This window comes from Curcuma longa, chromosome 14 (assembly GCF_044706935.1).
Source record: "Curcuma longa cultivar G26 ecotype Majalengka, Jawa Barat chromosome 14, ITB_CL_G26_1.1, whole genome shotgun sequence".
In the NCBI taxonomy this organism is placed as follows: Eukaryota; Viridiplantae; Streptophyta; class Magnoliopsida; order Zingiberales; family Zingiberaceae; genus Curcuma; species Curcuma longa.
Window position 1 is genome coordinate 3,384,539 of NC_133874.1, and position 22,039 is coordinate 3,406,577.

Consider the following 22,039-nt stretch of genomic DNA (forward strand, 5'->3'; position numbering starts at 1 on the left):
AATAATGAGAAATCTCGATAAGTTGAAAGGATGAAAATCTAACAAAACGTAATAAGGTTAATGTGCAAAATTAAAGCACAAAAATTAGTTGCTTGATTTAACCCAGATCTAAGATATCAAACTTACAATTTTCCTGATCAAAGTGCAAACGTGGCTCTCTGAATGAATTAGATCTAATCCTTCCTTTAATCAAATTCTTAATGCCATCCAGATTATTTTCATCAGCTGGCACACGTTGAGTTCCAGCATTACCAGAAGAAACAGGAGTTTGACCCAGAAGTTCATTTTGTTCAATATTACTACTGCTCAAATATCCAGACTGAATGGATATATCTGTTTTATCTGAATTCTCTTTGATGTTTGACACCTTCCAAAATTCAGTAAATTTTGATTGGATATCAAATGATGTTGTTTTGCCAACCCCAGAGTCTTTAGTAAAATCAGAAGGCATTTGTACCCTCAGGCTCTCTCTTGGAACAATCACAGGTATTATATCTGCTTTGTTGGTCTGAAGGTTGGATGTGGACTGAAGTTTTGATAAACTTCTTTTTACAGAGGAAGAAACAGATGCTGGTGCTGTCAGAGGTACTCTTCGTGCTAGCACATGCCCCAATTCTTTGAGGGGTACCTGGAGCACTGACTATTGCTTTAGATATAAAGCGCTACAGAAAAGAGAAATATTCATATCTCATACTTTTCCAAACACATGAAATGAAAAATGCAATTAAAACTATTCGAATAGCCTACCTGGTAATGATTTTGTCTCCTTAGAATTTGTTTCAGAACTCTGTAACATTGATAACCTCCTCATACTAGACTTTATGTTATCAGCTGGCATAGATGGATTACCATCTGATGTAGACTTTTGGCCTGAATGACCATTTACTCGAGGATTAGCAATCGCATATGGTTCAATGCACTGCATTTCATAACATCATCTAGTATTAAACTTTATATTTACAGATTTAGTGATAATTTAATGTTTTCTCAAGAAGCAAAAATATCTTTTTAAGGCTAATAGAATGAGTTAGAACACACACAGAGAGGTCCACAACCCATACGCCAACACAACTTTGATTGTATGAACATCCAAGAAGTTTTCCCTCGTGAACATTCATATCTGATAGTCTAGACCATCCCACATCTACATTATCATGGCATACTATTGGTTCCCAAGAAAATACCTGGACAAAATTCGTATTAGTGCTTTGTAAGAGGTGTCATTAAAAAATGAAGCAATTGAGTGTACCTTCAAACTTTCATGCAAACCGCAAAGGAATGTTCTCCCATCAGGATTAAATGTCATAGAACGTACACCAGAAGCCTGGAGGGAATTTCAGTAAGTGAACCACACAAAATAAAAGTGATCTAGTATTCAGAACCATAACTCATTTGTGGAGCTGCCGCCAGTTTCATTATAAATGTTGTCAGAAAACCAAGGCCAAAAGTATATAAAAATCCAAATGGATTTCTTTATGGATGTTTTCACAAAGTTAAGAGTATATTGACTGGTGGACAAAATGACCAAATCAAAGTAAGCAAAAAACAGAGAATACAGCTATAACTCGCATCGTGTTCTATGCGAGTTCATAGTTCAACTTAGACAAGAGAAATTCTCAATTTCCTGCATGGCTCCATCAAAGTGAAGAAGAGATAAATAGCATACTCGTTAAAAAAAAAAAAAAGAATTCTAGTAAAAAAGTAATAACCAGTGAGATGAATTCCGGCAATCACATTTGATGTTGGCAATTTATGTTATGTCATGTTAACTTTATCATGAACAGGTCATGCCATTCTGCATCAATAAAAAATCAAAAAACAAAAAAAAAACATAAGCTAGTTATTTTTAAAAAACTAGTTTATGTGATGTAAAATCACTTGGATTCCCTCCCCTAAATGGAAATCTATGTGATGTAAAAACTTCCCAATTTTAAAAGAAATTAAGTGATAAATGTATCAATTTTAAAAGTCATTTTCTATATTTGTGCCTTACTGCGTGATTTCTGGATTTTATTCTAATATTTGTTTCAGAACATGTCACATTCATGCTGGATTTAATTTCTGGATTTCTGGTCGAGTCTGATATTATCGGCCCCAAATTGGAGAAATCTTAGAGGCAATTAGAAGAACCAAACTACCAAGTTTTATGCTTTGAGATCTTTAAGGAGGTGATCAAGATCAAATTTAGTTGACAACTCTCACACTCAGCTGATTTATCCTGTTGTCCTCTGATAGATGGGCTGACAGCAATTCCCTATTGTATCTAGACAAACGTAAGTATCTGTGTGCTTTCATCTCTTCAAGGAGCTGTTCAAGCTAATTTAGTTCACTCTTTAATATCAGCCCATGACTCTAGGAATTCTATTGTCCTTTGACCAATGGCAATTTCCTGTGCTAGATTAACATGGAGCTAAATCTCAAGTTATTCAAAGAAATCTCAAACCAAACAGTAAATCAATGGAAGCAAAGTTCCGGAAGATGAATTTTACAAACCAAAGCATTAACACTGCTCCCACAAATGAATGCATGCTTTCCCACAAGTGACGAGAATGACTAAATCAATATATTATTAAACATACATGGGTAGGCCTACTAAAGAGAAAGGGAAAAACAATTTAACTACATGTTATTTGGGAATCCAACAAAAAAATTTAGAGAGACTGAAAACTAAAAATGGAGAAAGCAATTTCCACATGAAGGTATACCTCAGGCCCAGAAGACCCTATTAGCTCAAAAGTTTCGAGATCCCAGAATTTAACAGTCTTATCAGCTGATCCTGGAAATCATTAGCCAACATTAGTTCATGATAATTAAGAACACTGGCACCACAAATGAGATCAAATTATATTTTATTCAATGTTTCATCCATAAGCAGAAGACATGCTAACTAGCCATGTGGTTTATATGCACATGCAAAAAAATACACTATGGAGCATGCAAATCATTTTTGTATATATCCATATAGAACCCCTGAGACCACAATATTCTTTCTACTGAACAAAAAAAATCTTCAACTCCATGACTGTCACACTTTGCCTCAGTCACACAGTTTGCAAAACATCAGTAACTGCAACTAGTGATGGTCCATTTATTTATTTATCCTTACTAAAAATGAAAAAATTCTACAGTTTGGCAAAATATCCTTTTTGCCAACCCCCAATTTCCAGTTACCCCAACCGCATATGCAACCCAAACACCCATCATCTGTCCATTGCACAAATTTTGAGAACTCAATGGAACATTTACATCTGGGGCCAATAATCACCAAGCAGAATCTGATGATTGCACTTGGCAGCATATTCATTTATAAGCAAGAGATACACAGTAGAACCATTAAAAGCACTGGTGAAAGAAAATAGGAAATCAATAAGGTTCACTTAAGAAAAGAATGAAAAAATGTAGCATTGTGGGATGCAAACAAAGTGTAGATGTACCATAGGAACACGCAACAAAGAAACATTACTCATTACACTTCAAACAAGTCCCTTCTAACATAGTAACATGGAACAAAGAGATGTGCCAAATAAAAGTTGATAGGTAAAAATGAAAGATTCAAAGAAAAGTAACCATATGCCTTATCAGAATCGACAACTGAGAAATGAAAAATGATCTGCAGTTTGGATCTTATAGCTCACGTGTTTAGAAACTTATGTCAACACATTGCAGAAGATAACTTGATATGAACAGCCTGACTAAGCTGACAAGTTATAATCCCTAGAACGACAATCTCTGACAAGCAAACTTCCAACAAGTCAAAACCATTTATATATTACTATATGCCCAGTCTCTTAGTAATGGCATGTTTACCAGGACAAAAAATAATAGGAATAGAAATGAATTCATCATTTTTTTTTAAAATTTCTTATATTTACTTAGAAGGAAGAGGCAAGGAGGAGGAAACTAATTTCATCCAATTACTCAATTTTAGTTTGACCTAAATGGGATGGATGAAAGGGAAGTGAAAGTAAATTTGATCCTCTATTAATTAATTTCTTCCTTTTGATTTTACCAGAATAAAAATGGAAAATGGAAGTGGGTGGAAGGAATATCACATAACTTCTCTTTTTTCTTTTTCCCCGCAATTAAACTACTTTCTTTTCTGTTCCTTTCAGTTTAGCCCCCAGATAAACATGATGAATGTAAGTGGGTGGATGGAAGATAATGTAATTACCCTTTTTGCCTTTTCCCCACTATTAAACTACTTCAGCTCCTTTATGTTAATGCAGCAAAATTAACATTGAGACTAACCTGTTGCCAGCAGAAACTCATGTGGATGAAAATCAATACACTGAATTTGACCCTCATGGAGCTTAAATTCATGTAAAAGCTTTCCCGCAGTAAGATCCCATAGCTGTTCACAAAACACAATGACAAACACATATTAGATTGGCGTGCCTAGGCTATGCATACCTAAACAGGTAGAATAACGTGTTTAAAAAAACTGAAACTTCTACCATGTTATGTTTGATGTGAAAATTTACAAATACAAATATTCATGCTGTTGACATCAAGGGTGAAGAAATAAGTTTAAATTAACAATTGTAAATCTTATGAGAACAATAAAACACACTAAACAAGAAATGGAGGCAAACCTTTATAATATTGTCTTCCCCACCAGAAACAACCCATCGGCCATCAGGGGTGAACTTAATAGCATTAATCCCTCTTGTATGGCCCTTGTAGGTATGGATGCATCCCTTTCTTCTGATATCCCATATTTTAAGATTTGTATCTAGTGACCCAGAAGCAAAGAATTCACCAAATGGATGAAAATCAACCGCTATACAGTTTGACCTATGACCAGTTAGAGTGCGAATAACTGCATAAGGCAAGACAAAAGAACCAAAGATGTCAAGCAGCTTGCTTTTTGTTTGTGATGATTTAGACTTTAGAATTGCTATAACAAGTGTCTTACTCTTTGCCTCTTCTAAATCCCACAATTTTATTGACCCGCTAGTTGCACCAGCAGCAATCAATACCTCTGATGAATCAAAACTTACCGATTCAACTGCACTCATATGGCCACTTAGGCTCTGCAAAGCATTGAATCAGTACTAAGACATATATGCACCATCAAAAGTACAAAAAAAAAAAACAATATGAAATTCAAATCTGTAACAAGCTCACAAATGTGCGACAGGCAAAAGAAATACCCACCAAAATGGCATTGGGCTTTCCAATAGCCCAAACATTGACCTTGTGGTCCTCCCCTCCCGTCACAAGGACCCTTGACGTTTTCCTCCCTATCTTTAGGCAATTCACATTGGAAGAATGAGCGACAAACTCCTCTAGATTTAATCGTTAAGGTTTGCAAATCCCATTTCCAAATTACAGAGATCACAAATCCAGACAAGGTAAGATATCAAAGTCGCGTTTTTCCCCTTGAACAAAAGCACATCCAGTTACCATCCCAAAAAACAGGTAAGGTTGGTCCATATCCATTACGCCAAATATTGTTCTTTGTCATCGAGCAAAATTTTAAAAATCAAAGTAAAAGACGAGCATTCCTTATTGGAAGCCCAAAAGGAAAAAAAAAAAAAAGTAAGGGAGAAAAAAACCCTAGTTCAAGCATAAAATCAACCAGAAGGTAGGAGGAGGAGGGAAAAGGATACGTAGCTTGTAAGCCCTTTTGGTGGCCGCCATGAAACTGGCGTCCAAAAAACAAAGAGTAATGCGTTGTTCCTCGTCCTGCAATGATCAAGCAATCCCCAAACTCCGAGTCAATATCAACCTCTCTCGTCATGAATCATGCCTCTCGGAGCGACGCGGGGGCTCTCACGAGACCCGCTCCTCATGTTCCAACGAATCACGCACAACGAACCCGGGCGCCAAAGAAGACCGCTCCGAAGGCCCGCCACGGCCGACCTCTGCCGGCAGCGCCCTCCGCCGCGACCACAGCGACGCTATCAAGCTCCGAAATGGACGGAGTAAAAGGGGGGATTTTGGAGACGAGGAAGGAAGGAATGAAGGGAGGGAGAGGAAGGAATTGGATCGGAGTAGGAAGGAAGAGGAAGTGGAGCTTTCTTGATTGAAGTAGTGTCTTATGAATGGTTTGGTTTGGGCTCAAAAACAAAAGCATCAATAATTAATTATATAGAGGGATTTTCAATTGCTTAGTTGCACCTTAACAAAGACATATTGAAAAAAAAATCAGGTTAACAAAGACATATATGTCCCACGATCATATGTAAAAAATATCGGGAGCAAAAAGGTTAACTTTCAAATGTATATAAACTATACTTCAAATTTATTTATATAAAAATTTCATCATTTATTAAAGCATTATATATATATATATATATATATCATATATACTATATATATATATATAAACCAAATAGCTGCTATAATATATAAACATATAACTGATACAATATATAGAAGCTATCGAGTAGCTACTATAATATATAGAAATTACTCGAGTAGCTACTATAATGTGTTTAAGATGAATTAGTTTTTGAATAATATTATACAAAATATTATTTGTAATAGCTTCTATACATTATATCAGCTTTAAAATAATTATAAAAGGTATTATTACATGATATAAACTCTAAACCTAAATACAGCTCATCCTGATATCCTGTAGAACATGTTACAACAGTTATTAATCTTAAATTCTAAACTCACACTAAATACATTGTAATAGCTATTAACCTTAGATAGCTTCTATATGTTATAGCAGCTAACTTTACATGTTGTAGTAATTATTCATAGTGTACAACCTGTAAATCTTAAATTCATCCTGATTTCTGAACATGTTATAAAAGTTATTGGGTAATTTTTATATGTTATAATAGCTATTAGTAGTTGTTACAACAATGCTGAATCAAGAGTATTTTTGAAATAAAATCATTGATAAAGCACCCATTTATTATTTTTTTTTTTTGAAAAAAAATTTCTCATTTGATGTGTCTCTTAATTTGGAGTGTCTTTGTAATTTTTGTCCAATTTATTTAATAGGCGAATTAAGCAAGTTCATCTGTCTCTAAAATTAATTCAAATAATTTTTTTAAAAAAATCATATTATTATCATTTTCGTGAAAAGGGACATTTCATTTTTAAGATGGTCTAAATATCATTCCATCATATATTAAAATATTATTATAACAATTTAATCAAAATTATTTTAATATAATTCAAAAAAAATATTAAGACAATTATTTAAATGATTTAGCTACTATAATAATTTCAAAATAATTTTTATTAAAATAATTTTGATTAATTAAAAAATTTTTACAGAAAAATATATATATATATATATATACAAGTTCTTTATATATAATTTTTTTATCAAGTTAAATTTAAAAAATAATTATATTAAGAAGCTATGAAGTATCTATTATAATAGTATTGAAATAAAGGAATTTTTGAAATAAAAAAGGGCATCATCCTAGAAACATTATATTTTAGTAAACTTTAATTTTGACAAAAATAGAATATCTTTTTGGCACATAATTAATTTAATTTTACATAAGTATTTATAAAGGTGCCACTCACTTATTAATAACATTTTAAAGTTTTTAAAAATATATTTTGTCAAAAAAAAAAAAAGAAGTTAATTTGTTGGTACAACTTTAATTAATAGACGGGGGCCACTTTATCATGCTTCACACCATCTTTTTTTGCTTTGATGTCGAACACAGGCAACTGATGTGTCTTTCTCCTAGAGCAATTAGATTTCATGTTATTTTCCATGTGAATATAATTCTTTTGCAAGATTTAAAGAGCAACATCGACATTTCAACTCTAAAACGAGTCACTGAATGAACTAAATCGTTGAAATAGTTGTATAAATTTGGCTTGATTTTTTTGGAGCTTGCTTAGATTTCGTTCATTTGGATATTATTAAGCTCTTGATTTGAAACTTTTCCATTTTTAAATTTATTTAGTTGATTAGTAAATTTGATATTATAATTTTGTTTGAGGATTTTTTTATTTATTTATGAATTTAATAAGAATTTTATTATTGAATACAATTCATAAGTTTTATTCATAAACATTATTCAAAAATTTTATTCACAAATAATTTACCATCTTTTTTTCATAAATATTAATGAATTTAACACATAAATATTAAGCTTATTCAGTTGACCTAATGAACTATTTAAATATATTTATTTAATTGATTTTATATATTTATAAATATAAATAAGTCTTACTAAAAAAACTCTTGAAGAAAAATCAAAATTACAAGTAGAGTAAAAGGCAAGTTCAATGACTGCGTGCTCCATTATATATGTAAGACATGATCACCTCAATTAAAAAATAACATATATGATATTACTTATGGATAATATTATTTTGATTGATGATATACATAACTTAATCTCAAAGTCTGATAGAAAAATATAAAATAATAAAGCCAAAATAAAATATATAAAGAAAAAATTTTAAATGGCTTAACCGTAAGTAAAAAAAATTAAAAAAATACAAAATTATACTAATACTGTTTCAGGCGCCCTGAATCTTTTATCGCGGAAGAGTCACGCATTATAAGATGTGCAGGTATCAGAATATATATATATATAGTATGTTATATAGAACTAAATTTTGGATTATGGATCAAATATACAAATAGAGATGAGGATATTAAAATGATGTATAAACATAAGAAATAAAAAAAAAACTAGAGAGAAAATTGAAGTACATCTATTGAAAAAAAAAAAATTTAAAAAGTGCATTTAAAATGGTATGAGTATATACTTATAAAATTAATAAATATTTCAGTTAAATGATATGAGACGATGACAAATATATATATTAATTGAGAAAAAAAAATCAAAAAAAACTTGATTAATAATAAAAAATATAATAAAAATTATTTAAATATAGATGAATATATAATATAGAATTGAATTCAATGACATGAAAGATTCATATAGCCTAATTCAATTCTAATTTAATAGACTGCTCACATACTCTACTGTAGTCCAACATTGGTAGTGCATATAAAAAAGTTAAATCAGAGGATCGATCTCTCCTAGGAGGCTAATAGGATCGATCCTTTCCACTAAGTCGGTATGCCAACCTTTCAACACATCAAAATACAGTGGCAATAGGGATGAACTCCCCAAGTTCTCCTTTCCGAGTTCTCTTGGTCTCTATTTTATTCCTCAAGCTTTCTACTCCTAACTTCTCGAGCTCTCCACTTCAAGCTCGGTGAGATTTTTTCTTTAATGCCCTGAGCTCTCTATGTCAAGTTTGATCTCTCGAGCTCCCCACTCTACAATCCACAATTCATAAGACCCAACATCTTTAGGAGTTTAGGATTTGAATGTTGATCCTCATAAATACTAAAGTCGAGTGTGGTACGCATAATGCTAATGCTAATCACTTCATTATTGTCCTATCGCTTGATTTCCACATTACCATCATGATTAAACATCGAAGGGGCTTGCGTTTCGATGCGTGCAAGGCGGTGACATCCGCTTCAACATCCAACATAGTAACAATTTTTAGCCGCATCAGAAATGGAGTCAATGAAGAGAATCGGAGAACGATCTCTCGCGTGCAACTTTGATAAACAAGATAGGAAACTAAGTAAGCATGGGCTCAGACCGTACTGCAGACTTAGCATGGGCTCAGTCCTGGCCCCCACCTGGGCCCCCAAAGCCATCTCGTCTTGCCCATCTCGGCCCCACACCTCGTCTCGACCATCTTCGTTGTCTTATCTTGACTAGCCTCGTCTCGGCAGACCTTGTCTCTGCAGCTCGGTTGTCTCGACCTTAAGTCTTGTCTTGGTCACTCCGCCTCGGTTGACTCCATTTTGGGCTCCACCTTCACGTTTTTTGTAAACCACTATCTTACATGACCTACTAAAGACGAACACGAATATTCTCACAGACACACGACAGTCCGAGAATGAATAGGTGGTTACGAGGTTGTTAGATTCAATCCCCTTAGATACCTCTTTTTCTGCACATAAGGCCAAAAAGAAATGACTATCGAATCTGGTCCCATTTACAGGTTGCTATAAGGACGTTAACTCATCCAACGTGGAGAAGCCTTGAGCAGGTTATAAAAATCTTAACCCACAGTTTTATTTCAGGTTCGACTCTGAAAACTCTACTAATATTATCTTTTTCTTGTCCATATTTCTTTGTCTTTCAGAAAATCCTAACTTGAGTGTCGGAGTGACCTACCGAGAGTCCCCGGCACCTGTCTAACCTCTTTTTGAAGTGTATTCAGGTCTTAATCGTCTCCCACGTCCTAGCTCATCCAGGAAACTGAACACATCGAACTGTTCATTAACTGGTGGTTTGATATCTGTAGTATTTGATTGGAACAGTAACAATTTTTAGCCGCATCAAAAATGGAGTCAATGAAAGAGAATCGGAGAACGATCTCTCGCATGCAACTTTGATAAACAAGAGAGGAAACTAAGCGATGATCATCGAAAAAGCATGGCCATTGTTAGGGCCATAAGGCAGCAAAATAGCGAGGGTTTTTGTTCAAACAAAGTTACGATGGATGGGAGGGAAGCCCAATTTGAAATCTAGAAAGATCTAGAAACGACACTCAGCTCTCTATCGACCCCAAATAGCCTCAGGCCCGTCAGATCGACATCCAACGGCTATCATCGCCCCAACGACATGGCTGCATGCCATTGGCCGGTTCCGAGCGGCTCGAGTTGTGATTGGTCCACGTGGTCGGAATGACATGTTTCCTTCGCCCTCAATGGCGGTGACACGAACTCGACCGAGTCGCCCGTCGTCGCCATCCGACTCGGAGCCCTTTATAAATCCCCCGCTCGGGCTCATCGATGCATCAGTTTGCGCTTGATCGAGAAGGAGATCGAGTTTCGTTCTCGGCGGATCGGAAGCTCCGGAGGAAGCGGCTATGGCTTCGTCTCTGCGGAATCGCGGGTCCTTCATTCTGTTGGGGCTCTTAATCGCTGGTATGTGTTTCTGATCGGATCTCGTAGCTCATTCTACTTTGCTTCAGCTTTGTTGCTCTGATCTGCCTTGTTTGTGGTGAACGAATGCGTCGATCCGATCTGGGTTTCTTTTTGGCATGTATTTACTCCATATTGGTTTGATTTACGGCCCTCGATTAGGATCTGGTGCGAGAGGGGCGAATGTGTGCGTTTCTGTAGAATCGAGCACAGATATCTTTCTGATCATTGATCTTCGTAACTGGTTTTTTGTATACTCATGTGTGCTGAAACAGTGAATCTCGCGTTCGATAGAGCTTCTTACAGATACGATGGGTATAATGCTTGGAAACATATTTTAAATCCATCGTTACTCACTCAGTTCAAGGGCGTTTTAGCATTATCAATAATTCTCTATTTTCAATAGCGTCCACCTTATTGTGTCCGTGCTCGATGGCTAGTAAAAAAATTTCCCATTTCCTAGCGTTTTTGTTCGATTGAAATGGAACAAGAGTTCGTGCTCTTCTGTTAACTCTGTTCAGAGATAGGAGTTATAGATGGCACTTTATTGATGCATCATAGCCAACATATACAACTACAAGGGGCTGCACTGGATACCTAGGAAGCTGTCTAGAGTTAAGGGAGAAGTGTATCCAGTTCATCTAGATCTTATTTATCTGTTCCTATTACACTTTTAACTGCAATGGATGAATTTGGTAGCTCATAAAATTTGTTTTTCATCATCATACACGGCCATATCATGTTAAATTATGTTTTCTTCCCTCATTTTAGCATCCCTTAAGAGTTTCACCAGACTGCTTAAGAATAATTTTGGAAGGCAATTAACTAACCATGGCGATTCTTTTATTGAGTTGTCTAACTCCTTAGGGTTTTTTTTTTGGCATTGAGGTACTTGAATTAGTCTTTGGATTTGCATGAATAGTTGGCTATTTGATAAGTTAAGACTTATTAATTTGCTGAATATATTTGCAGGATCTTTGTTTGCATTCTCGATCGCAAAAGAAGAAGCCTCAAAGTTGGGAACAGTTATTGGGATTGATCTTGGGACCACCTACTCTTGTGTTGGTGTCTACAAGAATGGTCATGTTGAGATCATTGCCAACGACCAAGGAAACCGCATCACGCCATCTTGGGTGGCTTTCACTGATTCTGAGAGATTGATTGGTGAGGCTGCAAAGAATCAGGCAGCCGTGAATGCAGAAAGAACTATATTTGATGTCAAAAGACTCATTGGAAGAAAGTTAGTTTACTCTTATTAATTTTTATTGTTTTTCTTTTCTTTATTCTTTAGTTGATTAGATATATGTCTTTTGATACAGATTTGAGGATAAGGAAGTTCAGAGGGACATGAAACTTGTCCCCTACAAAATAGTTAACAAGGATGGTAAACCTTATATCGAAGTCAAGATCAAGGATGGGGAAACTAAAGTTTTTAGTCCTGAGGAGATAAGTGCAATGATTTTGACTAAGATGAAGGAGACAGCAGAAGCTTTTCTTGGAAAGAAAATTAAAGATGCTGTGGTTACTGTTCCTGGTGCGTGCTAAGATCGCACCTTCCTGTCATATTCTATAATTTTATCCAAGAAATCTAATTCCCTTCTATTTCATGATCCAGCTTATTTCAACGACGCTCAAAGACAGGCAACCAAAGATGCTGGCGTAATTGCAGGCTTGAATGTGGCCAGGATAATCAACGAACCGACGGCTGCTGCCATTGCATATGGCCTGGACAAGAAGGGTGGTGAGAAGAACATTCTTGTTTTCGACCTTGGTGGTGGGACGTTCGATGTTAGTATCTTGACAATTGATAATGGAGTTTTTGAAGTTCTGGCAACAAATGGTGATACTCATTTGGGAGGTAATGTTATTGACCTGGGGTTTCTAGACTGATTAACTGAATGCAATTACTTACAATGCATTGTTTCCCTTATCAGGTGAGGACTTTGATCAGCGAATAATGGAATATTTCATTAAATTGATCAAGAAGAAGCACGGAAAGGATATCAGCAAGGACAATCGTGCTCTTGGGAAACTGAGGAGGGAGAGTGAACGCGCTAAGAGAGCTTTGAGCAACCAGCACCAAGTCCGCGTTGAGATCGAATCGCTTTATGATGGCTTGGATTTCTCAGAGCCCCTAACTCGTGCCCGTTTCGAAGAACTGAACAACGATCTCTTCAGGAAGACCATGGGGCCAGTGAAGAAAGCAATGGAAGATGCAGGACTGGAGAAGCATCAAATCGATGAGATTGTTCTTGTCGGTGGTAGCACTAGAATTCCCAAGGTGCAACAACTTCTCAAGGACTACTTCGACGGCAAAGAGCCTAACAAGGGGGTTAACCCTGATGAGGCAGTTGCATTTGGTGCGGCTGTGCAAGGAAGCATTCTCAGTGGAGAAGGTGGTGAAGAAACCAAAGGTATATAGATAGATTATTTGCTCTAATTGTTCATGTGCCAAGCTTAAATTCAGTTGTAACAGTTCCATTCTTTCGCGCTAGATATTCTTCTACTGGATGTTGCTCCCCTTACCCTTGGCATTGAAACTGTTGGTGGAGTGATGACTAAGTTGATTCCAAGGAACACAGTCATCCCAACCAAGAAGTCTCAAGTTTTCACAACTTACCAAGATCAACAAACTACCGTCTCCATTCAGGTACCGCCGATTTTTCATTATCTTGATTATTAGTAAGACCGTTAATAAACTGCACTGTAGGTTTTCGAGGGGGAGAGAAGCCTCACAAAGGACTGCAGGCTGCTTGGAAAATTTGATCTGTCTGGAATTCCACCAGCACCAAGGTTCGTATTTGTAATCAGGAATTGAAATTTCGAGCAGTATTGTGCGATGGACCGGCACCGGCACCACGGTTTTGGCTGGAAAACGTCTTCGGAGGTGTTGCCCGAGCCTGGTGACGCCACTGGAAGTGCCGCGAAATTTTTCGTTCTGTCTGATGGACCGGCACCAGCACCACGGTTCTGGCCGGAAAACGTCTTGGAGGCGTCGCCCGGGCCGGCGACGCCACTGGAGGCGCCGCGTGGGCCCGGCGATTTGGGTTCTGCCGCCATGGACTGGCATCGGACACTGGACGGTTCTGGTCTGGAAAACGTCTTCGGAGGCGTCGTGTGGGCCTGGCGACGCCACTGGAGGCGCCGTGTGGGCCCGGCGACGCCATTGGAGGCGCCGTGTGGGCCCGGCGACGCCACTGGAGGCGTCGTGTGGGCCCGGCGACGCCTCCATGTGTGGGCTGCGCACGGGTAGCACACGATCTGTCGCAATTTTTATTTTTTTATTTTTTAACTTAGGATTTACTTAGGTTAATATATTTTATATTTTAAAAATATCAAAATTATACCGGTACGGTATGATACGGTATCAAAATTGTATCGTTTCGATTCGAGATCGAAGTCTTGGCACAGTTCTATATATTAAACTTTGTATGTAATGTCAAACTTTCTCGACTGGAAAGTCGTTGCCCCGCTAACTTTGCCTGTGATTATGACACAGAGGCACACCACAGATTGAAGTCACTTTCGAGGTCGATGCCAATGGCATTCTGAATGTGAAGGCAGAAGATAAGGGCACGGGCAAGTCGGAGAAGATCACCATCACCAACGAAAAGGGTCGCCTCAGCCAGGAAGAAATTGATCGAATGGTTCGCGAGGCAGAGGAGTTCGCTGAGGAGGACAAGAAGGTGAAGGAGAAGATCGATGCCCGGAACCAGTTGGAGACTTACGTGTACAACATGAAGAACACCATCAACGAGAAGGACAAGCTCGCCGATAAACTTGAGAGCGAAGAGAAGGAGAAAATAGAGGCGGCCCTGAAGGATGCCCTCGAGTGGCTCGACGACAACCAGAGCGCTGAAAAAGAGGACTACGACGAGAAGCTCAAGGAGGTGGAAGCTGTTTGCAACCCCATCATTTCCGCAGTGTATCAGAGATCTGGTGGCGCGCCAGGAGGCGGCGCCGAGGATGATGACGACTCGCACGACGAGCTCTAAGCTGTAAATGAGAACTAACAATCGTTCGACGAGGGGAGAAGTATTTGAGATCAAGAACTCCATTTCCTTTCTTTTTTTGTAATATTATGCTAGCTCAGAGGATTTAATGATGGAGCAGGGGAGGCTTGATTGGTTTTTGTCTTAGAGATTAGAACAGATCTCTGAAAACTTTTCACCAGTTCAGTCGAAACATTTTGTCATAATTTTGATAACTTGCGAAGTTAATCCAATGCACAAAATTTCTGTCAATATGAGATTTCAATAAAGGATCTATTATACACAATTTTACTATTAAAGTTATTTTTACAACATCTATGATTACTAAATCAACACGATGATAATTTTATTATTGTGTTAAAATTTCTCTTCAATCACATTCAAAAACACTGCAACATCTCAGATTAGCAATCAAAGTCATCTTCAACTAAGATCGAGACCAATGCAATCACATTTCCAGAGTATAGTTGAGTTAGTTACGACAGAATAGAATTGTTAAAATGGACAAAGATCGAGAATCTCAAGAAAGTCAAGACAATGACCTCCTCTTCGTGGTCAATTACAACTTTCAATTACAACTTTATTTACCTTTTCACAGATGATCATATGGGGCACTAATTTAGTCATTAGATCAAAATAAAAAGAATAAATTTTTTAAAAATTCTTTATATATACACCACATGTTGATTTTGGTAATTGAACACAATCAAATCTAATCTAATAAAAAGAAGATGAGTAGAAAAACTTACTAGATATCATTTCATTAACTCCAGTATCTAATAAGTTCTACCTACTATTGGATTTGAACCAATGACTACCGCCATATGAAAGCAATACTCTAACCACTGAGTTAAATAGATCATTTATCACTACAAATAGAATTATAGATAGAATAGGATTTCCAAGCAATACTAATTTCTTTGTTGAAGAGACCGGTGCAATGACATTCAGCAGAATGAAGCAAATCGCTTAGTCTTGCATTAAACTTAACAAGAGGCATACAGCTTAACAAAACATATGAACTATGGAACGAAAACTATCCTTTTATACGTTTGTGATCGTGAACACTTAAATATTCTAACTCGAAGCCGTCAGAAAATCCCATCTGGGTCCGAGATCAAGTGGCGAACTGTCAAAGTTATCCTTCACAGATGGATCGGCATGGTGGCTGACGAGCAACCTGGCAATTTCTTCCCTCTCGCACAGGGCAGCATAATGCAGCGGGGTCTGTCCTTCATCATCCTATACATCATAGAAAACAAGCATAGGTTAGTTACAGGCAGGCAGAAATTCGACGATGTCTCAAGATGAAACGATTCATAAATAGCGACTTTCATAATCAGAAATCATTAAGTATTAACAGTGTCCAAAGAAGTTACAAATAATCCATCACAACTAGCATCAAGGATAACAGTTTGCCCCTGGGGGCATCCAGTTCACAGACTAGCATTAAGGATATCATGACCAACTGCAGTTTCTCAATTTACCTCCTCACAGATGGTCATAGGACCGACCGTGTGGGGCCGTAGGGTGGTGGATTCCACTTTTTGCAGAAAAGGATAACAGTTGGTTTTTTATTTTTTTACTTTGTCGTATGATGGTACCCCACTTCACTCCTCTATCCCCTAACCGTCTCTCTAAGGATGCCCATGTGGATATTTCTTTTCAACGGCTATATAACAGTCGTAAAGATAAGCAAGAGGTATGATTTTCTTCTTGTGTGCGGAGACAACTCTTCTCCGTTACGTTATTTTTCTCTATTTTTTTCTCTCTCTCGCACTTCCGCGAGCTTTTCCTTGCTACATCTCGTTTTTGACTTGAGCGTCAGAGTGGTCGCACTGATATAACTGGCCAACCCTAACCTCCATTCCCTCGCAGGCCACTGGAGTTTGGCCTGCCAACAGTTCGCCATAACCTAGGAGCGTTCGGGAGAGAGGAGCCCGAGCAAACGAAAAGAACACCATCATCGTACAATTGTATTATTGGTAGCATTACCTGAATAATTAGGCATTAATTGGGACAACATTTCCAATGGCTATATTATGATGTTTCACTGCATAATATAAGCTGTAATGAAACACATCTGGTTTCATTTGATGTTTATTCTAATGAGAGAACAGAAGATAGTGTGCCGATGTCTTGTGTTAATAACGACGTATTCTTACAAATTCACTTATTCTTCTTATGTAAACTTGTCTTTAAACTTAAAACACTAATTTTAACCAACCGATGGCTCCATATATATAAGGTCATTTCTATTTTATTGTGGAAATCATATAAATAAGGTCATCTAGTATGCTGGGTGCATTTCTGTCTGTGGTGAGTTTATGATTAGTGCATTTGATGATGCAGAGCAAGACATTCGATCTCGTAAAACACTACTAACATAGCTAGCAGTTATGAGAAAGATCAAAACCTTAGCATTCACATGTGCGTCGTTGTCAAGAAGTGTTTTTACAGCATCAAGATGCCCACGATCTACAGCCCAATGCAAAGCGGTCCGCCCTTCACTGTCTGCAACAACCAGACAAAGCATGAGAAAGTTGAAAAGAAATGAAACTATTATAATCAAATGCACAATATATATAAATAAATATAAATATAAATATATATATATATATATATATATATCCAACAGTGAGAAAATCCATAGTTTTCCCCACTACTAACATGATATCAGAATTAGGTTCATTGTATCCTAATAGTTGAATCCACCAGAGCTTCCTGGAAGTGAATTAATGGTTAGTTGCTTGCTCTTCTTTGGCAGTTGTTGAGGATTTCTCCTACTACGAGATTTGGAGTTGGGTTGGAGATCTATATATAAGTGATGTCTCTCAGAACTACAATGGGATTGACAATCTTTTCTAAATGTTACAAAGAAGATACTAAGCTAACCATTCCTACAGTTGATTCTTGGCATCTGCACAGATGTCTTCTAGAACATTTCTAATGTTTAAGTCATGTCGAATTAAGGTCGATGAAGACTCAAACTCATCCTTTAACCCTACAACAAATCGAGCTGCTTTAGCAATTCAGTCGCCACCTAGCAGATCTTGTGGCAATGAAGGAGAAAGTCAACAAGTTCATGGAGGAACAATTGGGTGAAGGAACAAAAACAAAAAAGAAACAGAAAAAAATCTGTAAAGTATGTAGCATCCAAATCAAGCTTTGATATCTAATAAAAAAAGTCAAGCTTTGACACAAGTTCAATAGCTAATCAAGGAATACTGAAATGCTCTTGAGCATTAGATAGTAAATCTTCTAGAAAATCTCCTTCGGACAAATAAATATGCCCCGTCGTTTGAGAACTGAGCAATTTAGTTCTTCCAAGGGCTTAAGATTTTGGCAAGATTAAGTTGGCCCTCCTTTATTCTTTCACACTTGTCTTTGTAGCCTAGACTTGGTCTTTTACTCTACCACCAATTTCTAGTAAATAAGAAGTGTTATCGATTAATCTCTACATCCAGGTGAAAAGAACAGATCATCTACACACAATAACAGATACTCATATGCCAAGAAACAGCAGGCTAACAACCCACCAATCAACTCGATATAAATAGTTCTTTCAATATAACATACTTGTAGCTACAGCCTGAAGAAGAGAACTGATTGAGATAATATCTATGAAAGAAACACAAATGGCTGAAAGGATATGTTGAATATAAGAATGAGCCCATCGTGAATTGTAATAATTAAGCCAGTAGTATTTCCTTAAAGCAAAAAACATCCTTTCAGAATTCCAGCATATGATGGAGAAAGACACTGATGCAAGCTAATGTAGGGGATCATACAGATTTAATCAAGGTGAAGAACTGTAATGGTAAATGGAAGTGGTCATAATTAGAGCAATGAAGCAATGATTAGTCAAACACACATTGCAAGAACAAAATTGGACAGGCCGAGGCAAATGACAGACAAAAGCACATGGTAGAAAAAGCATGTTGAAACGTTCATGGATAGCCTGCTAGACTACAGCATGGTTCAAGAACTATTGCTACTGATTAATTGAAGGCCAATCTTTCAGTCTGAAATACAATACGGTCATGTATTGACTTGTAACTTAAGATTGGCTACATAGGTTAATTTAGAGCCAATTTGCATTTCCATAATTGCAATGGGAAACTTGAAAAGATGCATACTGACAGGAAGAATAGCGGAGCTATTACAATCACATAAAAGCAAAAAATGAAACAGAAACTAACAAAAACCTTAGAAGCAACTATGTTCTATCATTACAGTTTGAAGAGAAGACATGCTTCCTTCAAGACGATCAAAAGGTGCCAGCTAGATAAGCTGAGCTGGTAAAGACATTGATTATAGTGGTGCAGAGGTCTTGTGATCAAATCCACCTTAGCTGCCTACTTTTACCCCAAAAAAAAATAAGCAGAAAGAAAAAGATTTGACTCGAAAGTATGCAATTGTTGGTCTGGAAATACTCCTATCCCAGACTTTCCTAAAAAAGAAGTTTGTTAAGGTAGGAGGGCTTTAATGGTGTGCTATTATTCATTTAAAAGTTAACATTTTTGGTGAACAGAAGAAAAACTGAGCTTAGTCTTTCATTCAAATTATACTTTATTTTGCAAAAAATTGAGGTCATAGTAATCTAAAGCCTAGCATATTCTTAAGCACCACAACCTCTAGAATTTACTGAAGCGCCCTTGGTAATAAGTGTCAATAGCCCAGCAGGTTGTCCTTCTCTGGCAAAAACATGTATAGGCTCCAACTGTCTGGAGACAAAAAAAAAGACATTTAAAATTTAGAGAGTGATACTCACATAATCGAAGATGGGCATCAAGTACACTTAAGAGTCATGATAAGAATATTTCACTTCTCTAGCCATATGACATATCAAGTAGCATTTACGATTCTACCTATTCTAACATATTATGAGCCAAGCATCACGCAACTGAACACATACTAGACACAAACATGAATCAGAAAAGATCAAGAACGAGAGAGAACTAACTAATACTTTCCATCACAAACAAGGATCACTAGTCCAACGAACAGGTGATCAGAATAACATGATTAAGAAATAAGTAACATCAGCAGGTTTCATCAAAACATGTGCTACATTTGAAAAATAACAACATGAAACCATCATCCGATATCAGTTGCAGAATAGCACCAGCATGATTAATGAACAAAAAGGCAAACCTTACTATTATCACACAACAGATTGAGTACATCCTGAAGGCATTAAGAGTCTTACAAAGCAACTTCTGGCTCTTCCTCATGGATAAAACTGCTAAAAACTGGACCCATTGATCCCTTTGCAGTTGAACCAGATGGCAGCTTATCATAAGCTCCTTTCTGTGATCGTATGATTCATTAAAGAAAAATATCTGTGCAATTTATGAGTTTGCATCTTAAATAAGAGAAGAAAGTGTAAAGAGTTGAGACCTTACTTTGGTAGAGCCATCTGCCCAAGAAGGATACAGCTCACTGATTATCATGATGTACTTCTGCATAGCCTCTTCAGGAGGCATAGTACCCAACCTCTGCCACGCGTTCCTTACAGATCATCATCGAATATTTATATCAAATAAGAGCCATAATATATAAAAAGTACAGACTATAATCTGACATATCCAAACACATGAAAGTGGTTAAATATAGTAGCAATCGCTTTGGAGTAGACAAAGATCACATAGATATTATTAGAGCATTTAAGCAACAATTATAAACAGGCTTTAGAAACTGCACCTTACTAAAATAGCAGAATGGTTGTGAGGATAAACAAACAGTAAACTAAGAAAGAAAACTTACACAGTTCAGCCTTGAGCAATCAGAAATTTGTTTGACCTTTCTTGACACCCATTGAAATTTCTTGAAGCATGAATTTACAATTATTTAGCAAGAAGATTTAGTTGTGTCTTTATTGAATTTCTACATGCTTCCTGCAAATATCTCCATCATCCACTCACTTCATCTCAAATTTTCTGCTCTGCTGGAGCAACACCAAATCAAAAGCAAATCATGGCATCAACTAACAATTTGATTCATGAAATTATAACTTTAATGTTTTTCATTAATCTAGAGTAAGAGAACAAATTGATGACTTAAAACCCTTATCACCAGAAGTTCTACCATCTAGTTACTATTCTATTTCTTCATCATTTATTTCAATCTCTCTACTATTTGAATAGAAGAACCATGATAAATCAATGCTAAAGTGTGGATATTTTTTGTGCTTACATTTCCAATATTCAGTCTCAGCCGTACATATTCCTTCCTTAAGTTAGATCCTTTAAATTTCAAAACTTCTTATTTACAAGTTAAATTCAGAATTAACCTCAAGTAACTTCTCATCAGTGAAATATGCTGTCATAGATAGCATTCACCAGTGGTAATTATCATCTGTCACATATATAATGAGAAGAAGGAAAAAGGTTTAGAAATTCAAGAGAAACAGCCATTGATTGAAGCTACCAAGTAATTTTCTTTGCGCGTCTAACCAAGCTACAATTAGCTGAAGCGGACAAAGAAGTCGACAAAGGCATACCACTTGGCACGAGCGGTCATCTTGAGCGCAGATGGCTGAGGCACAACGCAGGGACCCTCAGTCGCAATCTTGTACAGTCCATACAACTGCAGCTGCAGATCATTCGACACCTTTACCGATTTTTTGTCCGCGGCTACCGCGGCCACAAAAGCCGCGGCGGCACCGAAGGCATCGTCCAATTCGGTGCATTCAACCCCCTCCCAGTCACTGTCATCCTCCAAAAGGCTCTCCATTTTCTTCTCGAACTCACCTGCACCTTCTCCCGCCTCCTTCGACGCATCGAGCGAGATGGTCGGATCACTCCCGCGGGCGACCTTGACGTGGTCATCCGTGAAGGAGATGGCAACGGAGATCAGCTTCGCGATGAGGAAGGAGAAGATGAGGCCGACGATCACGGCCTGACAGAGCTCCAGCCAGTCCCCCATCCCGGTAAATTCTGCGAAGTCCGACGGATCGGCGAAAGAGGAATCGAAGACCGAGGAAGAACGGCGGTCGGGAGGAGGTCGGAAAAAGAGGGAGAAAAATAAAAAAAAGGGGCAAAATTAATGGAAGATTTGGGAACCCCGATTTTTACCATTTATGGAAAGGGACCCGGCAGATGATGTTGCTTCTAGACGTACCAGCCCTGACTGGACCCGATTCGGA

The 22,039-nt window shown here is 37.2% G+C and overlaps 3 protein-coding genes across 4 annotated transcripts; 1 reads left to right on the plus strand and 2 right to left on the minus strand.

Moving 5' to 3' along the window:
• Positions 1 to 97: 97 nt before the first annotated feature.
• Positions 98 to 5,643, minus strand: LOC141845403 (katanin p80 WD40 repeat-containing subunit B1 homolog KTN80.4-like). The gene is given in 11 exon segments (XM_074733465.1): positions 98 to 571; positions 573 to 646; positions 748 to 919; positions 1,041 to 1,184; positions 1,250 to 1,324; positions 2,706 to 2,776; positions 4,249 to 4,351; positions 4,593 to 4,819; positions 4,916 to 5,033; positions 5,158 to 5,288; positions 5,613 to 5,643. Coding segments are annotated over 11 exon segments (1,620 nt in total).
• A 5,142-nt stretch (positions 5,644 to 10,785) lies between these two features.
• LOC141845573 (luminal-binding protein 2-like) lies at positions 10,786 to 15,034 on the plus strand. Its single transcript, XM_074733636.1, has 8 exons — positions 10,786 to 10,900; positions 11,870 to 12,137; positions 12,217 to 12,431; positions 12,513 to 12,755; positions 12,832 to 13,311; positions 13,393 to 13,547; positions 13,608 to 13,690; positions 14,397 to 15,034. Exons 1-8 carry the CDS (start codon positions 10,843 to 10,845, stop codon positions 14,890 to 14,892), a joined length of 1,998 nt encoding a protein of 665 aa, XP_074589737.1. The 5' UTR covers positions 10,786 to 10,842; the 3' UTR covers positions 14,893 to 15,034.
• Positions 15,035 to 15,845: 811 nt separating this feature from the next.
• On the minus strand, positions 15,846 to 21,904 carry LOC141844950 (acyl-CoA-binding domain-containing protein 2-like). Of its 2 annotated transcripts, none has more exons than XM_074732934.1 (6): positions 21,395 to 21,904; positions 20,298 to 20,403; positions 20,102 to 20,202; positions 19,525 to 19,616; positions 17,306 to 17,403; positions 15,846 to 16,131 (listed from the first exon to the last, which is right to left on the minus strand). In XM_074732934.1, exons 1-6 carry the CDS (start codon positions 21,817 to 21,819, stop codon positions 15,967 to 15,969), a joined length of 987 nt encoding a protein of 328 aa, XP_074589035.1. In that variant the 5' UTR covers positions 21,820 to 21,904; the 3' UTR covers positions 15,846 to 15,966. The 2 variants fall into 2 exon arrangements, with proteins under 2 accessions (XP_074589035.1, XP_074589034.1); XM_074732933.1 differs by having other exon boundaries at positions 19,522 to 19,616.
• Positions 21,905 to 22,039: the final 135 nt, after the last annotated feature.

Excerpts from the sequence above, each read along its gene's own strand:
- LOC141845573 (XM_074733636.1), top strand. The coding sequence starts at position 10,843 with ATGGCTTCGTCTCTGCGGAATCGCGGGTCCTTCATTCTGTTGGGGCTC. Across the intron at positions 12,756-12,831 it reads TGGTGATACTCATTTGGGAG|GTGAGGACTTTGATCAGCGA; the intron begins GTAATGTTATTG and ends TTCCCTTATCAG. Across the intron at positions 13,548-13,607 it reads AAACTACCGTCTCCATTCAG|GTTTTCGAGGGGGAGAGAAG; the intron begins GTACCGCCGATT and ends ACTGCACTGTAG.
- LOC141844950 (XM_074732933.1), bottom strand. The coding sequence starts at position 21,819 with ATGGGGGACTGGCTGGAGCTCTGTCAGGCCGTGATCGTCGGCCTCATC. Across the intron at positions 20,404-21,394 it reads ATGACCGCTCGTGCCAAGTG|GAACGCGTGGCAGAGGTTGG; the intron begins GTATGCCTTTGT and ends ATGATCTGTAAG. Across the intron at positions 16,132-17,305 it reads ACGCACATGTGAATGCTAAG|GATGATGAAGGACAGACCCC; the intron begins GTTTTGATCTTT and ends TATGATGTATAG.